At 36.7% G+C, this 22,450-nt stretch overlaps 1 protein-coding gene across 3 annotated transcripts in view; it reads left to right on the forward strand.

Annotated features, from left to right (window-relative positions):
• The window catches only part of CNOT6 (CCR4-NOT transcription complex subunit 6), a 70,936-nt gene that overhangs the window by 10,836 nt on the left and 37,650 nt on the right, over positions 1-22,450 (forward strand). For all 3 annotated transcript variants that reach the window (XM_063086116.1, XM_063086117.1, XM_063086118.1), the window contains exon 2: positions 13,410-13,523. In XM_063086116.1, the coding sequence (XP_062942186.1) occupies positions 13,412-13,523 (112 nt within the window). In that variant the 5' untranslated portion in view covers positions 13,410-13,411. The remainder of the gene's footprint in view (positions 1-13,409; positions 13,524-22,450) is intronic.

Below are 22,450 nucleotides of genomic sequence, written 5' to 3' on the forward strand. Positions count from 1 at the left end.
GTAAGTACTTGTGATTTTAGGATGATCACTTTGGACAGTAACTAGGATGGATTAGAGTGGGGGAGGGTAGAAGAAAGAACGTGTCTGAGACAGTTGGAATAGCTCAGATAAGAGCCCAAGGAATTAAGGTGAAGTGGATCAGAGAAAGACTTACGAGATAAAAAGACCTAGAATTGGAGACTAGATTAGATGGGAAATTAGAGACTGTGATTAGATAGGAAAGAATCAAGTATAATATTCATTTTTGGCTTGGAAAACAGGGTGGGGATCGTAGGGCAGGTTTGAAGACCAAGATGGTAATTTCATTTTTTAGTAATATCTTTTTACTACCTTGTTTCTTTCACTAGGTTCTTTTTATTCTATTTCTCCTGTGCAATTCAAATACAGTGGACCCTTCAACAACATGGGTTTGAACTGCACGGATCCACTTATGAGGATTTTTTTCAATAAATATACATACAGTACTGCAAATGTGTTTTTTTCCTTCCTTATGATTTTCTTAATAACATTTCTTTTCTCTAGCTTATTTTATTGTAAGAATATAGTATATAATACATATAACTTACAAATATGTGTTAATCAACTTTATGTTATCAGTAAGGTCAACAGGAGGATATTAGTAAAGTTTTTGAGGAGTCAAAGGCTGTACATGGATTTTCAACTGTTCAGGGGTTTGATGTGCTCCTAATCCCCATGTAGTTCAGTGGTCAACTGTATTTTGCTCTGAGAAAAAAATCATGGATTATAAGATATCTGCCCATGGGATACTATCATGGGTTATAAGATATCAACTATTTATAACAGTAGCCTCAAAATCCACAGTTAGGATTTAAGTTTTGCTCTTTATGCAAGAGTAATCATCTTTTGCAGAAGTTTTTTTTTGTTTGTTTTCTTTTGTTTTTGTTTCCCACAAGGGAATTAGTTATAGACATTTTGCCATTAAGGACAGCTCCTGATGAGGTTTATCTGTGTAAACTTTGAACTGGCCAATATGTCTAGAAACCTGTCTAGAAAGAGAAGGAAACGTGTGATGACATTGAGGGACAGGATGATTTGGGTTCACAGTGAGAGTAGAAGTGCTTTAGCTGAACTGAGGCTATGAAAAAGCTTTAGGACTGTTGTCCAAGGGAGCCACGTGGTTTTATTTACACTAGAGTCACATCATATTTTTAATTTATAGAATTCAACTAATAAAACACTTGGCAAAAACAGAAGGTAAATATTTTAAAGGGAGTGGAAGGTGTGCCATCCTAGCCATAATTTTACTTTAAAATTCCAGAATATTTCCATTAAAAAAATAGTGTTTGTCAAATTATTGTGTTTATGTAACATTTCAAATGTCTTACATGTTTTGATAGAATATAGTAAATTAGTGTTGGTTATAACCCCAAATTTTTTAATGTACCTGTGAATGAATTTTATTTCATTTGGACTGTAGTCAAAAAGGGAATGACTGATTTTTTTTGGTGGGGCTTTACAGTAGTGGCTTGGTGTGGGGTTTTTTTTGTAATAATGGAAAATAGGAAGGTTATTTTTTTGCTTTATGCTTGTAATTTTATTTCCTTTCTTTAAATATTTTGATTTCTAATTTAAAATATTCACCATTTTCTTACTTTCCTTTTCATCAAAATTATGGCTTGGAACTCATTTCTACGTTTTTTCATTGAGCTCTTATTGTAAGGTATAAAAATAATGGGCTGTAATAAATTTGGCATAGAGTTATTGGAAACGTGAGTTGTTTTTTTTTTAAAGATGACTGGTAAGGGGATCTTAACCCTTGACTCAGTGTTGTCAGCACCACACTCACCCAGTGAGCTAACCAGCCATCCCTATATGGGATCTGAACCTGGGGCCTTGGTGTTATCAGCACCACACTCTCCCGAGTGAGCCACGGGCAGGCCGGAAACATGAGTTATACAAGTATTGTATTTTAGTCTACTCCTAGAAGCTGTGGATTTCTGAATGGTCTTTGACGGACACTTAACAAAACTGTCTATTGTTTTGTCTAATCTTTCTTTGTGGAAGGGATTCATGGTTCCAGTGTTATGGGAAAACAGTTTGTGAACAATTTATGATCCACTGTGGAAGCTGGGATAGGAAGGAGGGAGATAATACTTGGATTTAACCTTAAAGTATGGATAGAATTTCAGTGTGAAAATGGTTTAACTAATGGCTTGGAGATAGGGAAGTGTGGAACATATCTGATGGATGGCAGTTTATCGGCCAGTTGCATCAAAATATACAGAGAAAAGTATTGGGACAAAGGTTTGGAAAGTAGGGTGTTTTGAATTCTAGACTATGGAGTTTAGATTTGTTTTCTAAGGAATAGAGATCTTAAAGGGGAGGAGAACGGAGATGCCATAGAATCTTCATTTTAAAGCTGATGTAGAACCAGAAGTCATTCCAGTTAAACCTTCCAATTTTATAGTCAGAAGTCTGCTCTGTAAAGGATGGCTCTTTTTACTGAAATTCGTGGTATAATTAGAACTTAGCTTTAAGAAGAATAATTTGAGAGTGGTATGTAGGTTAGTTGTAATCTTAAAAGCATAAATACCAGATTATTAGAGGCCATTATAATAGCTGAAGAAATGGGAAATAAAGTCCTAAATTAAAGTGGTGGCAGTAAAAATAAGAAAGGGTTGTAGTATGATTACATGGTTGTGAGAGTTTGTTTGCTTCCGCAGTCGATTAAACTCTGAGATCATGTATTCTTTATTTGTTCTTTATTCCTAGCACCTGCCAGAGGGCTTGGCACATAGAAGGTGTTCAGTAAATATTTGTTGAATGAATGATTCTGTAAAGAAAGCACCCTTAAGAAATCATGGTTCTGCCATATTGAATTGCTTTTAGGTTTTTCTTCTGTGAAAACCTGATTCTGGGTCGTAAAGGAATGAATAAGACCAGCTACACTAGCATAATATCCTAGGCATTAAACAAGACACTGGGAGATACAAACTGTTTGGGGTGATAGATGCTGTAGTAAAGTATAGTGTGCAGAGGAGGGAGTACTGAACTTGTGCCTTTGTTGGGAAGGGCTTACAGAGGCTATTAACATGTGATTCGTTTCTGTGAAGGGAGAATAATTTATGGTGAAGGTTGTCTTTGGTAAAAGGGATTAGCATGTATTAAAAGACTTATGTCTTAGAAGTAGGTTTGCCCTAATTAATTTAGGACTATATAGGGTAGCATGTGTGGAAGTGGCTGCAGATGAGTGAGAAGATAGTTAGCTGAGTCTATATTGTAAAGGACTTTGAAGTTTGCACTTTAGGTAGGCGGGAAGGGCCTTCTTAGATTTGAGGAAGGTGTACATTAATTTCAGTAGTAGTGAAAATGGAGGAGACCTTTAGAGGTTAAGAGATCCTGAGGAGGTAAAAATCAGTAGAATTTAGTGAAAAATTAGATTGGAAGAAATAAATTGGCACCAAGGTTAGTGTTACTACCTTTTCAGATATGTCATAACTAGTGGTAACTCTGAGAGGAATCTGATCAGTTAAATGAAAAGGTCTTTCTGCACGTGAGTTTCTTTCTTTCTACTTCTTTACTTTCCTCTGCTTTTCTTCTTCTTTTCTTCTTTATGATTGGGAAAAAAAGCACAAAGAATGGAGAAGGAGGAAATGTGAAAAGTATGTAAAAGAAAAATGTCAAACTCAGCATTTTTTTTATCTTGTCAATTGAGATTGGCTGTAACTCAGCCTCATTTTCCTTGTAGAAAATCTGGCCAATTAAAAATATTTAACTTCAGAGAACCTTTTAACAAAAAACACATTTTTTGTACATGGCCAAAATAACATTATCACATAATTAATTCATTGATATTATAAATATGAAGTAGGTATTAAGTGTTTTCTCTAATTGTCCATAAAATATCCTTTATTGCTGATTTGTGCATCCAGTGTAGGGACCGTTTATTGCATCTGATTATATTTCTTAATTCTCTTCAAATTTAGAATAGCCCTGACACCAGCTTGTTGAAGGCAGCAGACCAATTTACCTGCAGAAGAAGGTCCCATATTCTCATTTTGTCCAATCACTTCTTTGGTGTCATCTGGCCGATTCCTCTAATTTTTAATCAAGGTAAACATTATTGATGTGTATTTCATACTCAATCACATCAAGAGACCCAGTATCTGGTTCTCCTACCATTATTAGTGTTGCTAAGATTGATGAAGGGGGGTAACAATTTCTTCCTCTGTTGAACATTTTCTACATTATGATTAGAAAGTAATCTGTGTGGTGGTGTTACCTTAGCATTACATCAGTGCCATTGATTTATCTGATGGTTTTAATACAGTTTATAATCTTCGCCTTAATGTTGATTAGGAATTACAAAATGTTGCTTTTAAAAAAAATTCTTTCATGCTTCATTTATTAGCTATCATTTTGTTGCAAAGTAGGGCTTTCCTTCAGCTGGGACTGTTTGATTACTCTGAATACAGTATCTACTGAAGGGATAACCATTTAAATCTTTCTCTTTAGTTACTGATTTTTATAGGTTAGTGGCTGTCTCCAATAGTGGCTGGCTTGCATGCTGTGTGTGTTCTCCCCTTTCTGCTTCTTGGCTTGATAACTGTAGTTTCCTCTGCTACTAATTCATGTTTTACATCACCGCCAGTTCTTTGTGCAGCACAGATAGGATCCTCTTTTGTTTGGCTTTCTTTTTTTGAGGTATTTGTAGATTTTTATTGATTGTGTGCTTTATTTCATTGTAATTATTCTTTTTGCTCAAAGTCACAACTTTGGACAGTGAGGATCCCTTCTAGCTGGCTTTTGTATCATGTTGATATGATGACTCCATTAGACTTGGCTTTTTGGAACTGAAAGATGTCCCAGGCTCATTTTATACATTTCCTGTCCGAGACTTATAATTGTCCATTTTACAAAGAACTTCGCTTTCTTGGTATAGAGATCAAAACTGAGGATCAGGAGTGATATTATTCCAGAGGTAACCTTGCTTCTAGAACACTTCAGTGGATAGTTAGAATTAAGTCATGAGTTTATGTTGATACTCTCAAGTCAATTTTAGTGTTAGTGTTTTTATTTAGTTTCCTTGATTTATAAACGTTCTCTTACCCTAAAAATCTTGGTTCCTAACATCATTAACATAAATTATTATTTGCTTAATCCTACACTATGAAGTAAATATTTAATATAATATCAATAGCCTACTTAAGATCATTCTTTTCATAGCTGCATGATTGTCCATAGTACGGCTGAATAATAACTTATTTAACCGTATGTTCTTATTGGTGGCCATTTAGGTTCACATTTTTTTCTGTCATAAACAATGCTGTTGTAATGAGTACTTATTTAGAAAAAGTACATGGGTTGTATGTTTTTTTAGTAATTGGTTGTCTGAAAAAGTCCTTTTGTTTGTCCTCATGCTTGACCCAGTGTTTAAGTATAGAATATTTTTTAGTTGAGGTAAAATTTATGTTAAATGAAATGTGTAGACCTTAAATGGACAATTTGAGTTTTGATAAATGTGTATACCCAAATAAACCACATTTCAACTAAGATGTCACTTATTTCCATAACTTTCCTTATAGAGAGAAAACCACCGTTGTGATTTTTATCACTACAAATTCATACAAACGGAATCTCTTTTGGGTCTCTTTCATTCAATCAGTGTTTGAGATTCATCCATATTTGTATATGTATCAATAGTTCATTTTTTATTGATCAGTAGTATTCAATTTTATGGCTAAATTAAAATTAGATTATCCATTCACTATTCATGAACATTTGTGTCTTACTCGATTTTCTGCTTCTATGACAGAATACCACAGACTGGGTAAATTTTTTTTTTTTTTTTTTTTTTGACCTTAGTATGGTAACACCATACTGTAACCAACTGAGCCAACCGGCCAGGTGATGGGTAATTTATAAAGAAAATACACTTATTTCTCATAGCTCCGGAGGCTGGGAAGTCCAAGAGCATGCTGCCAGCATCTGGTGAGGGACTTCTTGCTGCATCACAGCATGGCGGAAGGGCAAACAGGCACACTTAACAGAAGAACGCACTAAAGGGGCTGGGCTCGCTTTTTATAATGACCTGCTCTCACAATAACTGACCCACTGCTGTGATAAGTACATTAATCCATTCATGAGGACTCTGCCCTTATGACCCAGTCATCTCTTATTAGGTCCCACCTCACAACACTGTTACATTGGGGATTAAGTTTTCAGTGTATGAATTTGGGGGGCACATTCAAAGCATAACAATTTGGGTTGTTTTCAGTTTTGGGCAATTATAAATAAAGTCTTTATGAACATTTATATACATATCTTCTTGTGGACATATTTTTATTTCTTTTGGGTAAATATCTAAGGATAGATATGCTGAGTTAAAAAGGTGGTCGTTACCATCTCGGATATTAATAATTTTCTTGCTTTTCTTTTGTTTTTACTATAAAACATATGTTAAATTTTGCCTTTTGTATTACTGTGAATATGTTTGTATATTGTTACTTGCCTTTTTGCCCCAACCTTGTTTTAGAAATTCTAATATTCAAATACTTATTTTTTTCCACTCAGTCTGCACTCTCCCATTGTATCTCTATTTGTCTTGTCCCATACTTCACTATTTGTAGTTTTTAAGTTTCATGCTCTCTTTAACTTTTTAAAGTGTGAGAATATTTTCTATTTCTGTAGTATTTCTTTTCCTTTCCCAAAGTGAATTTCTTTTTTTTTTTTTTTTTTTTGTCGTTTTGTGACCAGCCGCACCGCGCTCAGCCAGTGAGCGCACCGGCCATCCTTATATAGGATACGAACCCGCGGCGGGAGCACTGCCGCGCTCCCAGCACCGCACTCTCCTGAGTGCGCCAGGGGTCGGTCCGTGAATTTCTCATTAGCTTTTTGCAGTGGTGATTTTGTATAGTCATTGTGCAGTGTATGTTTTAAATTTATTGTGTTTGACACTGGCCACTCTATGTTGACTTGCTTTTTATTCAGATGTGGTATGATATGAAATGTACAGGTATTTGGTCTTTGTCCTGGGTTCCTGTCACAGAGCGCCTTTGGAATTTCCTGAGTGATAGGAATATCTTCTGTTGTTTATAATGAGCCCCTTTTGTTCACACCTTAGTTTATGCTAATGAAGTGACCTAGGATGGGGTCCCTAGATAGCCTCAGGATGGGTCCGTTCACCAGAAAGACCTAGTGATTACAGCCCTTAAACTGTTGGATCTGACTCTAACTCCAGGTAGATAGTGTCAAGATTGAATTGAATTTTAGAAAATCCAGTTGGTGTCCACTGGAGAATTATTTCTTCACACATATGGTCACAGAAGTGTTTTGTGTTAAGTGTGAGTAGAGAGGAAAAAAGTTTGGTTTTTCCTTTGTAGTGGATTCTTTGGCCTTTTGTTGTTTTCCCCTTAGAGATTCATTTTGAAGGTTAAATATAGATATCTTTTCTTGTGCTTATAGGAGTTAGAGAGAAGGAGGGCTGTGGCATACCTGTTGGCTAGGGACAGTTATGATTGGTGGGTTTCAGCTCTGGCTATGCTATCTACCCTAAGTGAACCATTGTGCAGTATATGCATGTATTGAAACAACACACTGTACCCTACAAATATGTACAAGTAAATGTTAAAATAAAAAATACTTCTGTAATTACAAGTCCTTTTCTCATGGTGAGCATGCAGTTATTCTGTTGTCCCCAATTTTGGTTGAGCATAAGTTTGATTCCTGACAGAAAAATAGAGCAGAGGCTGTTAATGCCTTTTCTTATGTCCTTGTTTTCCGCAGCTATTTCTTTTCACTTCCCTCCTCACCAGAGGAGTTTAAAATATATTTAATTTAAGGGTTTAACTAGGAAACTATTAGGGCAAAGGGTAGAGGGATGTTACTTTTTATACTTGACCTTTGTGGGTATCTTCATTATAGTCTGCTTCCTTAGTTTTTCTTGTCTTTCTTCCTTACCCTAGATTCTGATAAGTCTTTTATAACCTCTCCCTGTGATTCCTTACCCCCAGCCCTCTCATTGCACCATACACAGACACAAACACATAGCATTTCTTGAAGTATGGGGTAGAGGCTGTGGATTCCTGAAGTTGTTTTCCCTCTCTAGTTGGCAATTATTCAAAGTTAATGGTATGCAGTTAGGCCACCCTTAGTTTAAATGCGCCAGGATAGTCTTGTCTTTTATTCATTGTGTTAAGTTTTATTCAGTGTGTAATTCTGCTTGGCACCACTAACTTTCCCAGAATGGTTATAGTCCTATATTTTTAAGCCATTTCTTAAAATGTTTATGAAAACCTTTCTAATAAATATGATTAGTAATGCCTTGTTTCTTTAAGTGAAATAATTATTCTAAGATATTGAAAAACTGTTATTCTGAGGTCTAGAACTTGGACAGCTTTAATGCTGCCAGGATCAGTAGCGATGTCTGGCATTAGATTGGTGGAGTAGGAGATTAACTAGTCAGATGCTATCTATCTGTTGACTCTGGCTAGCTATTTTTAAAAATGTTCTTTTGTAATTCTCTTTGACAGTTTCCAAAATTTTTTTGGAAGATTTTTATTATTTTTAGTTAGTAATATTCAGTGACATACTGTAATTTTTAAAAAGCAAGATCTACCTGTTTATTTCAGAGCCTTGGAAAAAATCCTAAATTGTATATATTCCTTTATCCTTTTTTCTGCCTGGTCTCCAATGCTATACTTTGTCGGACTCTCAGAAAAGTGGGTACGTTGTTCAGTGGGTAGATGTGTTTTATTCTTTTTTTCCCCCCACTTCCTAATCCCCAATCTCAGGGATTTGGAAAATAGAAGTCTCTTCACTACTTTGGAGTTTAGAGCAGTGAGTGTCACTTACGCTTTAACACAGCCTACCTTACATTATGAAAAACCAAGAGAGTGGGTGGTTGGCTGCCTGGGTAAAAATCACGACTCTGATGGAATGACCACAGGTCCAGGGCATGGTTTTCAGGTTTCTTAGTTCAGTAACACTTCTCTGAAGTGTGATCAAACTATGGGCATTGATTCATACTAAGCTTACATGAAATTGGTAAATCAGATTTCTGAATCACCAAGAAGTCAAGTGATTAATAGGATGAACATACTAATCTCATCTGGTGAGAGCCATTTCTTACCACTATTAAATTCTATTTTGAAAAGCAAACGAGGATCAGATGGTTTCGTAAGTAGAATCATGAGAACAATGGCATTTGGGTGATCTTAAGGGATGTTGTCATTAAGCTCTGGTAGGTAGCCTTACATAGCATTTTATATTTTCTAAGTTATTACTGATATATTTCATATAATTCATAAAGGGCACTTATGTCACCAGATTGTTATCTGGACAGAATGAACAGTTCTTTACTGGATAGGTTTCTATATTGGGTATTTTGTATCAGTCTAAAAACTTCAGTTACTGTATTTCTATACTGAAGAAATTAACACATAAAAGTTTTATCAATAATATTTAACAAAACTGTGTTGTAGATGTGGCATTTCTCATGCAAATGATTATTCTCACCATTTATATTATTTCAAGAAGTTTTTTAGATTTACTTACCATCTTCTGTGCTTTGACTAAACAGTCAAGCCCATTTCTGTGTTTGAAAAATAGTTCTACTTCCCATCAATAGGGAGGCAGCATAGCATAATTAAAGTAGCTCCAACTGTTAATCAGACACATTCAAAGCCTGATTCTGCTGCTTTCCAGCCTCCAACACTGGGCTAATTGCCTAAACCTTTTATGGCTTTAGTTTTCTTTTGGTAAAATAGGCATAATTCCAACTCTGCAGGAAGATCTAGCAAAAGGCTAAATCTAGAGAGATAGGAGGAAAACAAAGAAAAAAGATGTCCTGGAAGCCAAGCGAAATAAGTGTTTCTAGGAGGGATTGGTCATCTACACCAAATGCTGATCATAAGACAAGTTAAGAGGTCTCAGAAGTGACCATTGGATGTAAGAATGTAAGGTCACTGGGTTTCTTCTTGACAGTTTTTGGTGGAGTGTTGAAAACACTAATTTGAATGGGTTTAGTTGGGAAAATAGGAGACAGCAGCATATACAGTTCTTGAGGATTTTTTGTTATAGAGAGGATGAGAGAAGGATAGTAGCTTGAGTGAGAAATGGGTTCAAGACATTTTTGGTGGCTGGCCAAAGAATTTTTTTTTTTTTTTTTTTTTTTTAAAGGATGATCGGTAAGGGGATCTTAACCCTTGACTTGGTGTTGTCAGCACCATGCTCAGCCAGTGAGCGAACCGGCCATCCGTATATGGGATCCGAACCCGGGGCCTTGGTGTTATCAGCACCGCACTCTCCCAAGTGAGCCACGGGCCAGCCCCAGAATTTTTTTTTTTAATAGAGGAAATAATACCATGTATACGTGTGCTGAAGGTAAAGATGCAGTAGGGAGGGATAATGTGATGAGAAGAAGGAGAGAATTGCTGGAGTAATGTCCTTGAAAAGGCAGGATGATGGGGTTGGTTTAAATGCACAAGTAGATTAAGTACTAAGAGGGCAGGTGGTTTGTTCATAATAAAAGAGAGCGTAGATGGACATAGATACGAGTTCATAGAAAAGGCTCTTCTAGCTTTCTATTTCATTGAGAAAATAGAAGTAAGGTCATCAGCCAAGAGGGAAGATGGAGGAATATATGTTAGAGGTTTGAAGAGAGAAATCATTTAGGAGAAAGAGATAGACTAGGAATTTGCGGTATAATTTTTGGGCAGCATAAAGAGTCCATTTGAGGTGATTGCTGACGGGCTCACTTTAAAGAAAACATACGGGAAACACTTCAGGATGTAGGACTGGGCAAAGACCTTATGAAGACGACCTCAAGAGCACAAGCAACAAAAGAAAAAATAAACAGTGGAATTATACCAAACTAAAAAGCTTCTGTACGGCACTGGAAACAATCAACAGAGTGAAAAGATAACTTGCAGAATGGGAGAAAATATTTGTAAACCTATGCATCTGACAAGGGATTAATATCCAGAATATACAGGGAACTCAAACAACTTAGCAGTGAAAAAATAACTCAAATAAAGAATGGGCAAAGGAGCTAAGTAGACATTTTTCAAAGGAGAACATACAAATGGCTGTCAGACACATGAAAAAATGCTCAGCATCACTCAGCAGCAGGGAAATGCAAATCAAAACCACTCTGAGATATCATCTCACCCCAGTTAGACTGACTATTATCCAAAAGACTGAGAATAACAAATGCTGACGAGGATACAGAAAAAGGGGAATCCTACTACTGTTGGTGGGACTGTAAATTAGTGCAGCTGTTATGGAAAATAGTATGGAGGTTTCTCAAGCAACTACAGATAAGAGCTGCCATACGATTCAGCAATCCCACTTCTGGGTATATACCCAAAGGAATGGAAATTATCATGTCAAAGGTAAACTTGCCACTCCCATGTTTATCACAGGTCTTTCTATTTACAGTAGCCAAAAATTGGAACCAACCTAAACGTCTGCTGATGGATGACTGGATAAGGAAAATGTGGTATATATACACAATGGAATACTACACAGCCATAAAAAAGAATGAAATTCTGCCATTCACAGCAACATGGATGACCTTAGAGAAAATTATATTAAGTGATATTACCCAGGCAGAGAAAGAGAAATACCACATGTCCTCACTTATAAGTGGGAGTTAAAAAACAAAGAAAGAAAGAAAGATGCAACAATCACAATAATACATTGAACTTTCAAAAGGAGAGAACAGAACTGTGGTTACTAGAGGTGGCAAAGGGGGAAGGGGAGATTAGTGAGAAATTGTAAAGGGTAAAAAATGATTACGTTTTTTAATAGTGAATATACTAATCCTGATTTGATCATCACATATACATAGGTATTGATATTTAACTCTGTATCCCACAAAAATGTGTACAGTCAATTATGTTTCAATTAAAACAAAAGTTAAAAATTTATGTGGGCATAGCTTTTTCTCCAGCTTTGTTTAGCTGTATAGGTATGTAGAGTAGGTGGAGAGTTGGTTAAACCAGGGCTATAGTTTATCCAAAAGAATAAGATAAAGTGAGAGAAGGACAAGGGATTTGAGGGAATATGCACGGGAGTGATATTTCCTTCCGTCTAAATATTTCAGAATGTATCTTTAACATATAAGGATTTAAAAAAAAAAAAAAAATAACCACAAGCAAGTTAACAATAATTCAGTCCTTCAGATTTCTCTGATTCTCAAATATTTTTGTACTTGTGATTTGTTTATTCCATATTAGTTTCCTCTCACTCTCCTTTTTCATACTATTAAATTGTTGAAATTGGGTCTTTTGTCATTTGGAACTTTTCATATTCTGCATCTGACTGGCTGTATTCTTGTGGTGTTATTTTTTTTAATTACTTAAATTTTTTAATTGTGGTAAAATATACATAACATAAAATTTACCATCATGACCAAGTATATAGTTTTGTGGTAAATATATTCACATTGTTGTGTCTTGTGATGTTATTTTTAACATGTTCCTCTATATCCCTTACTTGCTGTAAACTGGTACCAGATCTAGAGAGGCTTGATTTGATTCAGGTTTGGTTTTTAATTTTTTTGGTGAGGGAATCAGGACATAGTGTTGTGTGCTTCCTAGTATCTCATCAGAAGACACATAATGTCTGGTTGTCCTAATGATGAGAATGATCATTGGGTTCTGGTTGTACAGCCCGATCTGAATCCATTTAAAATTTTTCCATTGATTTCTCCCCTCACCCCCCACAATGGTTTTATTAACCATTGACAATGATCATTGCCTAGATCCATTACTTCATTAGCAGTTGTTAAATAATGATTTTCTAATTATGTACTTTATTTTGCATTTATTAGCTGGAATTCTGTTAAGAATATTTCACTCATCTAGTTTCTGCCAGAAATGCAGAATAAGTGCTTGATTCTTTTATTTTCTAATTTTCAGGTGATTAAGTTGGGGGTTTTTTTAGTTGAAATTAGGAATTCATGTAGTTCATAATGACTCAGTTGTAGTCATCCTTGTGATGTTCAGATTGTCTTATGTTTGGCCAGTGGAAGCCTCTTCAAGTTGGCTCCCATGTCCTCCACAACCCCTGTGAACTTTCGGGCTTGTTTGTTTCTGTCCTATCTTGGACTTGAAATCATTCATTTCTTTTTTTTTTTTTTCTGACCGGTAAGGGGATCACAACTCTCGGCACGGTGTTGTCTGCACACACGCTCAGCCAGTGAGCGCACCGGCCATCCCTATATAGGATCCGAACTCGCAGCCTTGGCACTACCAGCGCCACACCCTCCCGAGTGAGCCACGGGGCTGGCCCTGCAATCATTCATTTCTATAAGGAACTCCCTGGTTCCCTTTAGTAGGAGGTGGTATTTAGAGATCATAATATAGGTGTCTACTTTAAAAAGGCATTGTTGTTTTTATTTGATTCTTTAGAGTGCTGATTGGTTTATTTTCTTAATTCAACAGGCATGCCCAAAGAAAAATACGAGCCCCCTGACCCTCGGAGGATGTACACAATTATGTCCTCTGAGGAAGCAGCGAATGGAAAGAAATCACATTGGGCAGAACTTGAAATAAGTGGTAAGACATGGAAGCATGAATTTATGGTATGGAAACTAAGATATGTTAGAAAATTAAGTTTTCTAATGCCAATACACAAAAGAAGCAGTGATTGTATTTTAGAAATGCTAATTTATCGTGAAGCAGGAAGGTTCAGTGGAAAGAAAGTGGTTTGAATCAAAGTTCAAAACTCATTTATTGCTTATTGTCTCAGTATTGGTGTCCTCTTGTAAAATGGGGATTAAAATATGAAGGATAAAATGAAAATAACACATAGGAAATGCCCAAAGATTTGTTCTGATACTTAATTCTCTGATAAAGTAGAATTGAGCTTTTACATTATCAAATAATAGATTTCCAGTGAGGTAGGGAATAGCTGTTCTGTATAGGTTTGGGGATAGATTTGTTTCTCCTTATTTTCTTGATTTGCTTTCAGTTTGAGTCTCTGAGGACAACTTATTCAGAAAAAAAAAAATCTTGAGTTTGAAGCAGATCTCAAAGTTTCTTTCTACTTTAGTGTAGTCTAGATACTTTCAAAGAAATATATGAGCCCCCAGACCCACTTTCCCAGCCTCCCTGCCACTGGGCACACAGCCTCTTTTTAAATATTTCAAAGGTGGTGAATTACTTCTCAGGGCAACCATTGCTAAAGTTTTGTGTTAATGTTGGCCTAATAAGTGCTTCCACATAATTTTCCTTCCAGTTTGTCCTGATTTTTGCTTTCTGAAATAGTACAGAACAAATTTTTTCTTTCACTTGACTGTCCTTGATTTGTTTAAAATTTAATGCAGCAAACATACTGAGCATATGCTATGTGTAAAACATTTTACTTAATGCTGTCCTATGGAAGATATATAAATAAAAACACAGTCCCTGTCCTTATGGAGCTTATGGTATATCAGGGAGTGAGAGGAAGGGAGTGCACAAGTATAAATAATTGAAATAAAATATAACTACCAAGTCTAGGTGTAAAAGTGCTATACAGGAAGCAAAAAGGAAATAATGATAATAGCTTTTCTCCTTTGTCACCTCAAACTTCCTGGTTAACCTATTGAGTAAACTTAAATGCCCTCTTCTGCAGCCATAGTAGAGATTGGTACCCACATGTGTCTCTCCTGTTTTCCCTTTTCTGATTTCTAGAGTACTGGACTTAATTAGACCAAATTCAGTTCAGTAAAGTAGGTGTGGCAGTGGAGAGAGAAATTTCTCTCCTTTCCCCTCTCCTGTCACATTTGGCTTTTTGTGCCAGGAGAGCCCAAAGAGAAATATGCTGTCACGTTTAGTAGTTACTCTCAAAGCACAGGTAGTCACCACTCCTACTTTTCCCTTTTAATTTCTGCAGGATTGGTATTTAACTGTATTTCTCCCTCCTTCAGCCTGTAGGCCTGTATTAACAGTTTTTGAATTCTAAGTCCTTGGCTTGTAGAGAAGTTTCCCCTATCTCATATCAGGGTATGCTAGGAAATACTCAGTTTAGGTCACTGAGATTATCTCTGAGGCTAAGGGAGTCTCCTTCACTCTCTCCTCCCTCCACCTCGTTCTAGGAACTCCTCGGCAGTTTTGAGTCACTGTTCTTTGCTTACTCTGAACTTTGAAAGAGGGGAAATTCCTCTAAAGTAGTGTTCTTAACAGTTGGTCATATCTGTACCAACCATCCTCATGGAGGATAAACTATTGGTGGAATAGGTCCTTGGGGCCTTGTAATTAACAAAGCCACTAATGGGAAGGTCACTTCATTGTCTTAGTCCTTAATACATAATCTCCTATATGTAGAAATTGTATAGGCTGAATTCATTTCTTACTAAGACAGTTATTTCACATAAATGATTTAGCATCAGTTCCTTAAGATTCTGTAATTAAAAAAAGTTCTAGGGATCCAAGGTCATTGAACCCTGTACCTACAGTTAGCTCCTGTGCGGTTCTGGTTCCACAGGGATGATTGGTGAGTTCCTTTTGCCATTTGGAGGTAACCAAATAAAGCCAGACAACTCTGTTAATCATTTATTTTAAAAGAAAGCCTTTTTTAAAAATCAAAATGAAACACAGATAAAGAAAACGACACAAACAATATGTTAATGAGTTATTACAAGACCAAAAGCCTTATCCAGGTCAAGAATTAGAACTTTTTCACTTTCCCTGGAACCCTTCATATGCCACAGCCAATCACAACCCCCACCATGCTGCGAAAAGTAACCATCATCCTTACTTTTATACTAAGTATTTCCTTGTGTTTCTTTATAGTTTTAACACAGAATTATGTATACCTAAGCATTGTATACATAGTTTAGTCCCTTTCTCTCCCTTTTTATTTGGTATGTTTTAATTTATACGTTCCCCTTCCATCTCTACCGTTTCTTTACAATTTATCTGTTGAAACTTGGCAATTTGACCTGTTTCCTTACAGTCTGTATTTTGCTGATTGCATACTCATAATGCAATTCAAAATGTTGTTCATCCTCAGCATTTTGTGCAAATGGGCACCTGGATCAAGAGGCTTGGTGACGACTTAGTTTGAAGTCCTTTGGCAGGACTTAAGGTGATATTTTACAGGTGTGTCATTAGGTGCTATTATGCTTTTTCTTCAGGAGGCACATTAGTTTTGAATGCCTTCTTTTCTATTGCTATTTGTTGCATAGTCATTAATTCTTTGAGGGTTGCAAAATAGTGATTTGCTATCATTTCTTTTTCATTAGCTGAGATACATTTATCGAGACACTTTCCCTCATTTTCCTTTTGATTACCTAATGTACAATTTACATAGGAAACGTAGAAAAGAATGCTACTTTCTTTCCTTTTATTTACTGGTTTTCAAGATAAACTATCATCCTTTGAGGGTAACCAGTTAGGTTTTTTTAAGTGTCATTATTAACTAGTGTATTTAAACATTTTGGTTTCAAACATTTTGTTAGTTGCACTTATTTCCTACATTGATGCTTAAAATGTCCTGTTGTTGGCTAAGGGGGATACTCTTTAATTCTGAGTTCTTCAACACAACTCTAGTTGTCTTTGGTAGCTTCCTTGCTATATGGTATGACAAGATTTTCTTGGCTCATCTTGTATATTTCCTGCCTCAAACGAGGACTAAGCCATTTCCCCCAAGAAGTCTGTTTTTTAATTGGAAACGTTATTTCAAGGCCATAGTTTATGTGCTAGGAAAGTTCATTGCTACTGGATTGGTCATTGTTTCTAGGTCTTTTCAGTGGACAGATCTTGGAAATATGTAAGTGTGGCTTATGAGAACTTACTGATGCTTTCTATTCAGATTCAGGATAGCAGGGTCTATAGTTAACCTTTTCTATAATTACATCTGTGTCTTTGAATACTAACAGTCCTGGTTCTCAGGGATATGGGATGATAGAATTCAAATATTACTTTTTTGAATTACTTATTTGCTTTATCCCATATTACAGTGACACAACAGTCTCAGAATAGCACCACTAATGATACCGTCACTGGTGTCATTGAGAGCAGATAAAACTTTGCATATTATTCTATCCTGCCCCTTTTAAATAGTCATACACTATTTACATCCTCAGAGTGTGTAGCTTTCCCATTTACCTGGCATAAGCCACTATTTAGACTTAGTTTTGCAAGTCACTACAGGTATATTACCTGCCCCCCACCAGTTGATTTATCTGTAACCATTTTGGTTGTCTGGAAGCTTGTTCTCTAGATGATTCCTCATAAAGGGATTACAGGAACAGTATTCCCTAAGTTTCTTTCATGTTGATAACAGTTTGTGTCCTTTGTATTTGAAAGTCAGTATTGCTGAATGTAAAATTCTTGGCTCACAAATTGTTTCCTTAAGTATCTTAAATATATGTTATTCCAATTTTTTTTCTTTTGGTATGGAATAAAGCCTTGCTGCAGATCTGATGACAGTCTGATTTTCTTTCTTTTATTAGTCACTTGCATTTTTTGCCCAGGTGTCCAAAGGATATTTTTTCCCTAAAAATAAATAATTTTACTAGACTACATCTTGGTGCTGGTTTTTCTACATTGATATTCTCAGGTATGTTGTGTGTTCTTTCAGTGGTGAATTTTTTTTTTATTCAGGAAAGATTTGTTCTGATCCCTTGCTTTGGTTTTCTAGAGGTCTGTTTTCTGGTTGTTGCCTATTTGTCACTCTCTAATCTTTCTAAAAATTTTTTCTATTTAACAAAATTAAAGTACAGTAAAATTCACTTATTGTTTTATGTTCTTTTACAGATGTGTAGCTTGTGTAACCACCACCACAATTACAATATATGGTACAGTTTCATCACCCCCAAAAGTTTCCCTGTGCCCCTTTGTAATCATACCATCCCCCCACTACCAGATCCTGGCAACCACTGTTCTGTTTTTGTTGTTTTTAAATAGACTTTATCTCTTAGAGCAGTTTTAGGTTTACAGCAAAATTGAGTGGAAAGTACAGAGAGTTCCCATATACCTGGTGCCCCCACAGGCATGGCCTCCCTTACTATCAGCATTCTACACCAGAGTGGTACAGTTGTTACAATTGATGAAGGTACACTGACACATCATTATCACCCAAAGTCCATAGTTTACATTAGGGTTCACTTTTGGTGTTGTATGTTCCAAAGGTTTTAACAAATGTATAATGGCATGTATCCACCGTTAGAGTATCCTGCAGACTGGTTTTCCTGCCCTGAAAAGTCTCTGCTCTGCCTATTCATTTCTCTTGCCCCCCAGGCCCTGACAACAACTGATGTTTTTACTGTTTCCATAATTTTGTCTTTTCTAGAATGTTATATAATTGGAGTAATACAGTATATAGCCTTTTCAGATTTTCTTTCACTTTGTAATAGGCATTTAAGATTCTTTCATGGCTTGATAGCTCTTTTTTTTTTTTTTTTTTTTTAATAAGCACTGAATAATATTCCGTTGTCTGGGTGTACCAAAGTTAATTTACCCATTCACCTATTGCTTCCAAATTTTGGCAGTTTTGAGTAAAATTGCCACAAACATCTGTGTGCAAGATTTTGTGTGTACATAAATTTTCTTTTTTTTAAAGAGATCCTTTTAAACTTAAAAAAAAATTTTATTATTTGTGTACATTCTAAGATGTTGTAGAGCAGTTGAAGGGGAGGGGGGAGGGGAAAGGGGAGGACGAGAAAGGAGGGAGGGGGCATGGTGAAGGCCCATGGCACCCCCCTCATTACAGCAGGGGAGCCCGGGGGCTTCTGGGGGCAGTTCAGTCGTGGCCGGATGGCTGGGTTGGATGCGGATATTGCGAGGCTGTGGCTGAGGCCCTCAGTCCCCTACTGCCCCGGCTTGGGAGCCTGGGGCGCTTTCAGTGGAGGCTTGATGGTCACTGCTGGGCTGGATGCAGAAGGGGGTGGTTGCGGCTGAGGCTCTCAGCCCTTCCCCCACCCTGGCTTGGGAGCCTGGCGGGGGCTTCTGATTCTTCTAGGTTTTATAGTTGTTCTTTGGTAGTATTAGACCTTTACTGGTTAATATCAGAACTTTGATCTGTGGGGTTTTTGTTTTTTGTTTCAGTTCTGCGTTGGATTATTCACTATTCCCACCACTTAAACTCTGCACTGGAACTAATTGGTTGTCCTTTGCTTACTTCTAAAATGGGGGAACTTCCTGTGGGAACCAGCACTTTAGCCCTCTGGTTGAGCTAAATTGCTGCTTTGGGGCTGATTCTTTGGGGAAGGCTTTTTGTGCAGCTCGGGTTTTAATTGTTAACCTTGTAAGCACTTCTGGGTCTTGTGAGATCTGATACACCTGGGTTGTGTGGAAACTCTGGTCTGGGCCTGAGTCTTTTCAGCAGTCTGCACCCCCTGCAGTTCTATATTCCTGACCAGTCTCCACTGAGTGGTCCTGTGCTGACTGGAGGGCAGGTCAGTTCTCCATGCTGTGCCCCCGTGTTCCCCTGGTGGGCCCGTCTCCCCCAACCCCTGCACTCCAGACACTTCCCACGAGACAGGCCATGCTCTGGTCCCTTGTGATGACTCACCATCCTCTGAGTGGCTCCTTTTTTTCAGTTGTTGTGGCTCCTCGCTCCTCTGTGGTCCATGGGAACCCTGTTAGTAGTGGTCTTGCCGGCCTAGGTGCCACCAAGGCCCTCTTCTCTCCTGCAGCTTCCAAGCAACTTCATAGGAAGGACACAGCTGTGGCTTTTGCCACCTCTTGCTCCATGTGCTTACCAGGGCCAGCCTTGAAGTGGTTGGGGCTTGAAATGGTCAGAGTGGTCCTTTCTTTCTCTCATTGTGGTTTCTCCTGTCTTCATGAATTCTGTAGGTCTCTCCTCCTCTTCCCCTGAGCTCTAGTGGCCCCAGCTTGGCAGTTGTTACTTTTTATAGTTGTAAATTGGTTGATTGTGGGAGAGGGTGATGCTGGGTATCACCTGTTCTGCCACTTGATCAGAAGTCTGGACATAAGTTTTCAGCTCTTTTGGGTAAGTACCAAAGAGGCATGATTGCTGGATCATATGGTAAGAGTATGGTTGGTTTTTCCAGAAACTGCCGAAGTATCTTTTTGTACCATTTTGAATTCCCACCAGCAATGAATGAGAGTTCCTTTTGCTGTACCTCCTCCTTAGGATTTGGTGTTGTCAGTGCTTTGGATTTTTGCCATTCTGATAGGTGTGTAGTGTTATCTCATTGTTGTTTTAATTTGCAGTTCCCTAATGACATATTATGTTGAGCATCTCTTCATAGGTTTATTTGCCATTGGTATATCCTCTTTGGTGAGGTAGGTATCTGTTCAGATCTTTTGCCCATTTTTAAATCAGGTTTTCCATTTTTTTAATGTTGAGATTTAAGAATTTATTGTTAATTTTGATAACAGTTCTTTATCAGATGTGTCTTTTTGCAAATGTTTTCTCACAGTCAGTGGTTTGTCTTATTCTCTTGACAGTGTCTTTCACAGAGCAGATGTTTTTAATGTAAATGGGATTTTGGATTGGGATTGCATTGAATCTATAGGTCAAGCTGGGAAGAACTGACATCTTGACAGTATTGAGTCTTTATCCATGAACATGGAATATTTCTTCATTTATTTAGTTTTTTGATTTCTTCCATCAGAGTTTTGTAGTTTTCCTTATATATTATTAGGTATATGTTTATTTTGTTAGATTTATAACTATTTATTTATTGTTGCTCATGTAAATGGTGTTGTGTTTTTAAATTCAAATTCCATTTGTTCATTGCTGGTATGTAAGGAAGTGATTGTTCAAATCCTTTAACTTCAGATCCTTCAAATAGCATTTATTTGTGATTTTAAAATTTTTCCTCCTTTCTCCTATTTTTCTAAAACCATTCTTTTGTGGTTATTCATTAAGTTCCTTATAGTTTAGTTTTCCTTTACTGAGTTTTTCTAAACTTTTTTGGTGCTTTTATTGCTTTTATCATTTTCTTAATATCCTTTAGCTCATTTTGAAATAGGAGGTAATAGTTTTTTGGGCATGTTTGTGGCATGCTTTCATTGTCTGTAGGAAGTTATTCTGGTCGTTATGCTCTTATAATAACTTGAAAAAATATATAATACCTTTTATAGGATTTGACCTTAATACTTTTCTGTTTATTTTATTTGAATTTAGTATTTTCTGAACTAGGAAGTGTATCTCACAGTAGTTTTTCTAACCTCAGAGCTCCCTTTTCTGTTGCTTTTATAGAGTGTTCACAGTGATGGGAGCTTGCTTTCTGAGGCTCTCTGGTTCTGTTCCTTTCTCCCATTTTTGTCTTGACCTTCTTTTTCCATTATCTGTTTGATTCCCGTCTTACTAATCTTAATTTCATTTTTAGAATTTTTTTTCTCTATGTGGAGCCTTGGCTGGTTAGTTTGAAGAGTCCCTGGGGCCCAGAGCGTTCCCCTTTTTTGACTTACTATGGACACTTTGTACTCACTTGTTGTTGACTTAGACTAAATCCCTCCCAGTTGCAATGATGTTCTCAAATTGGTGCTTTCCAGTGTATACCAGTTGGTTTCCCTCTTTTCAGTTCCATTAGACACATTTACATTTAATGCAGTTATGGGTATGGTTAGGTTTAAATCTCCTGTCTTGCAATTTACTTACTATTTCTCCTATCTATTCTTCGTTGCCATTTTTCTCTTTTTCCCCCTTCTTTTGTATTAACTGGGTATTTTTTAAAGAATCCATTTTATCTCCTTTTGAAAAGCTATAACTCTTTCCTTTGTTTATTAAGTGGTTGTTTCAGGGTTTATAGTATGAATCTTTTATCAAGTAATATTATGCCATTTCACATATAGTATAAGTCTTACAGCAGTATGCAGACAGTCCCTGACTTAACTGTTCAACCTATGATTTTTCAGCTTTACAGTGGGTTTATGGTAAGTTGAGGAGCACCTGGACTTTTATTTCTTCTGTCCTGGCCTTTGTGCTATTACAGTTGTATGCTTTTTACTTCTACAAATGTTATAAATCTCATATTATCATTTTTCCCTTGAACAGTCAAATAATAGGGAAAATTGTTTTTTATTTACCCACATATTTAGCATTTATAGAGTTTTTCATTCCTTTGTGAATGTAAATTTCTGCTCTCATTTTCCTTCTAAGTGAAAGTCTTGGTATGGACATCTGCTGGTAATTTTTTTTTTTTTTTTCTTTCAGGTTTTATGTCTGTAAGGTCTTTATGTTGCCATATTTTTGAAAGATATTTTTGCTGGGCATAGAATTCTAGGATGGCAGTTTCCGACTTTCAGTACTGTAAAGATGCTGCTCCACTGTTTTCTCGCTTGCATTGTTTCTGATGAAAAGTCTTCTGTTATTTCTATCCTTGTTTCTATTATGTATCCTTTTTCTGTGGCTACTTTAGGAGTCTGTCACTGGTTTTAAGTAATGTGATTATGATGTGCCTTGGTGTACTTTTGTTTTGTTTTTATTTTTCTTCTGCTCAGGTTTTGTTGAGCTTCTTGGATTGGTGAGTTTATAGTTTTTATCAAATTTGCAAAAGTTTAGGGCATTATTTTTCCAAATG

Source organism: Cynocephalus volans, chromosome 2, assembly GCF_027409185.1.
Source record: "Cynocephalus volans isolate mCynVol1 chromosome 2, mCynVol1.pri, whole genome shotgun sequence".
In the NCBI taxonomy this organism is placed as follows: domain Eukaryota; kingdom Metazoa; phylum Chordata; class Mammalia; order Dermoptera; family Cynocephalidae; genus Cynocephalus; species Cynocephalus volans.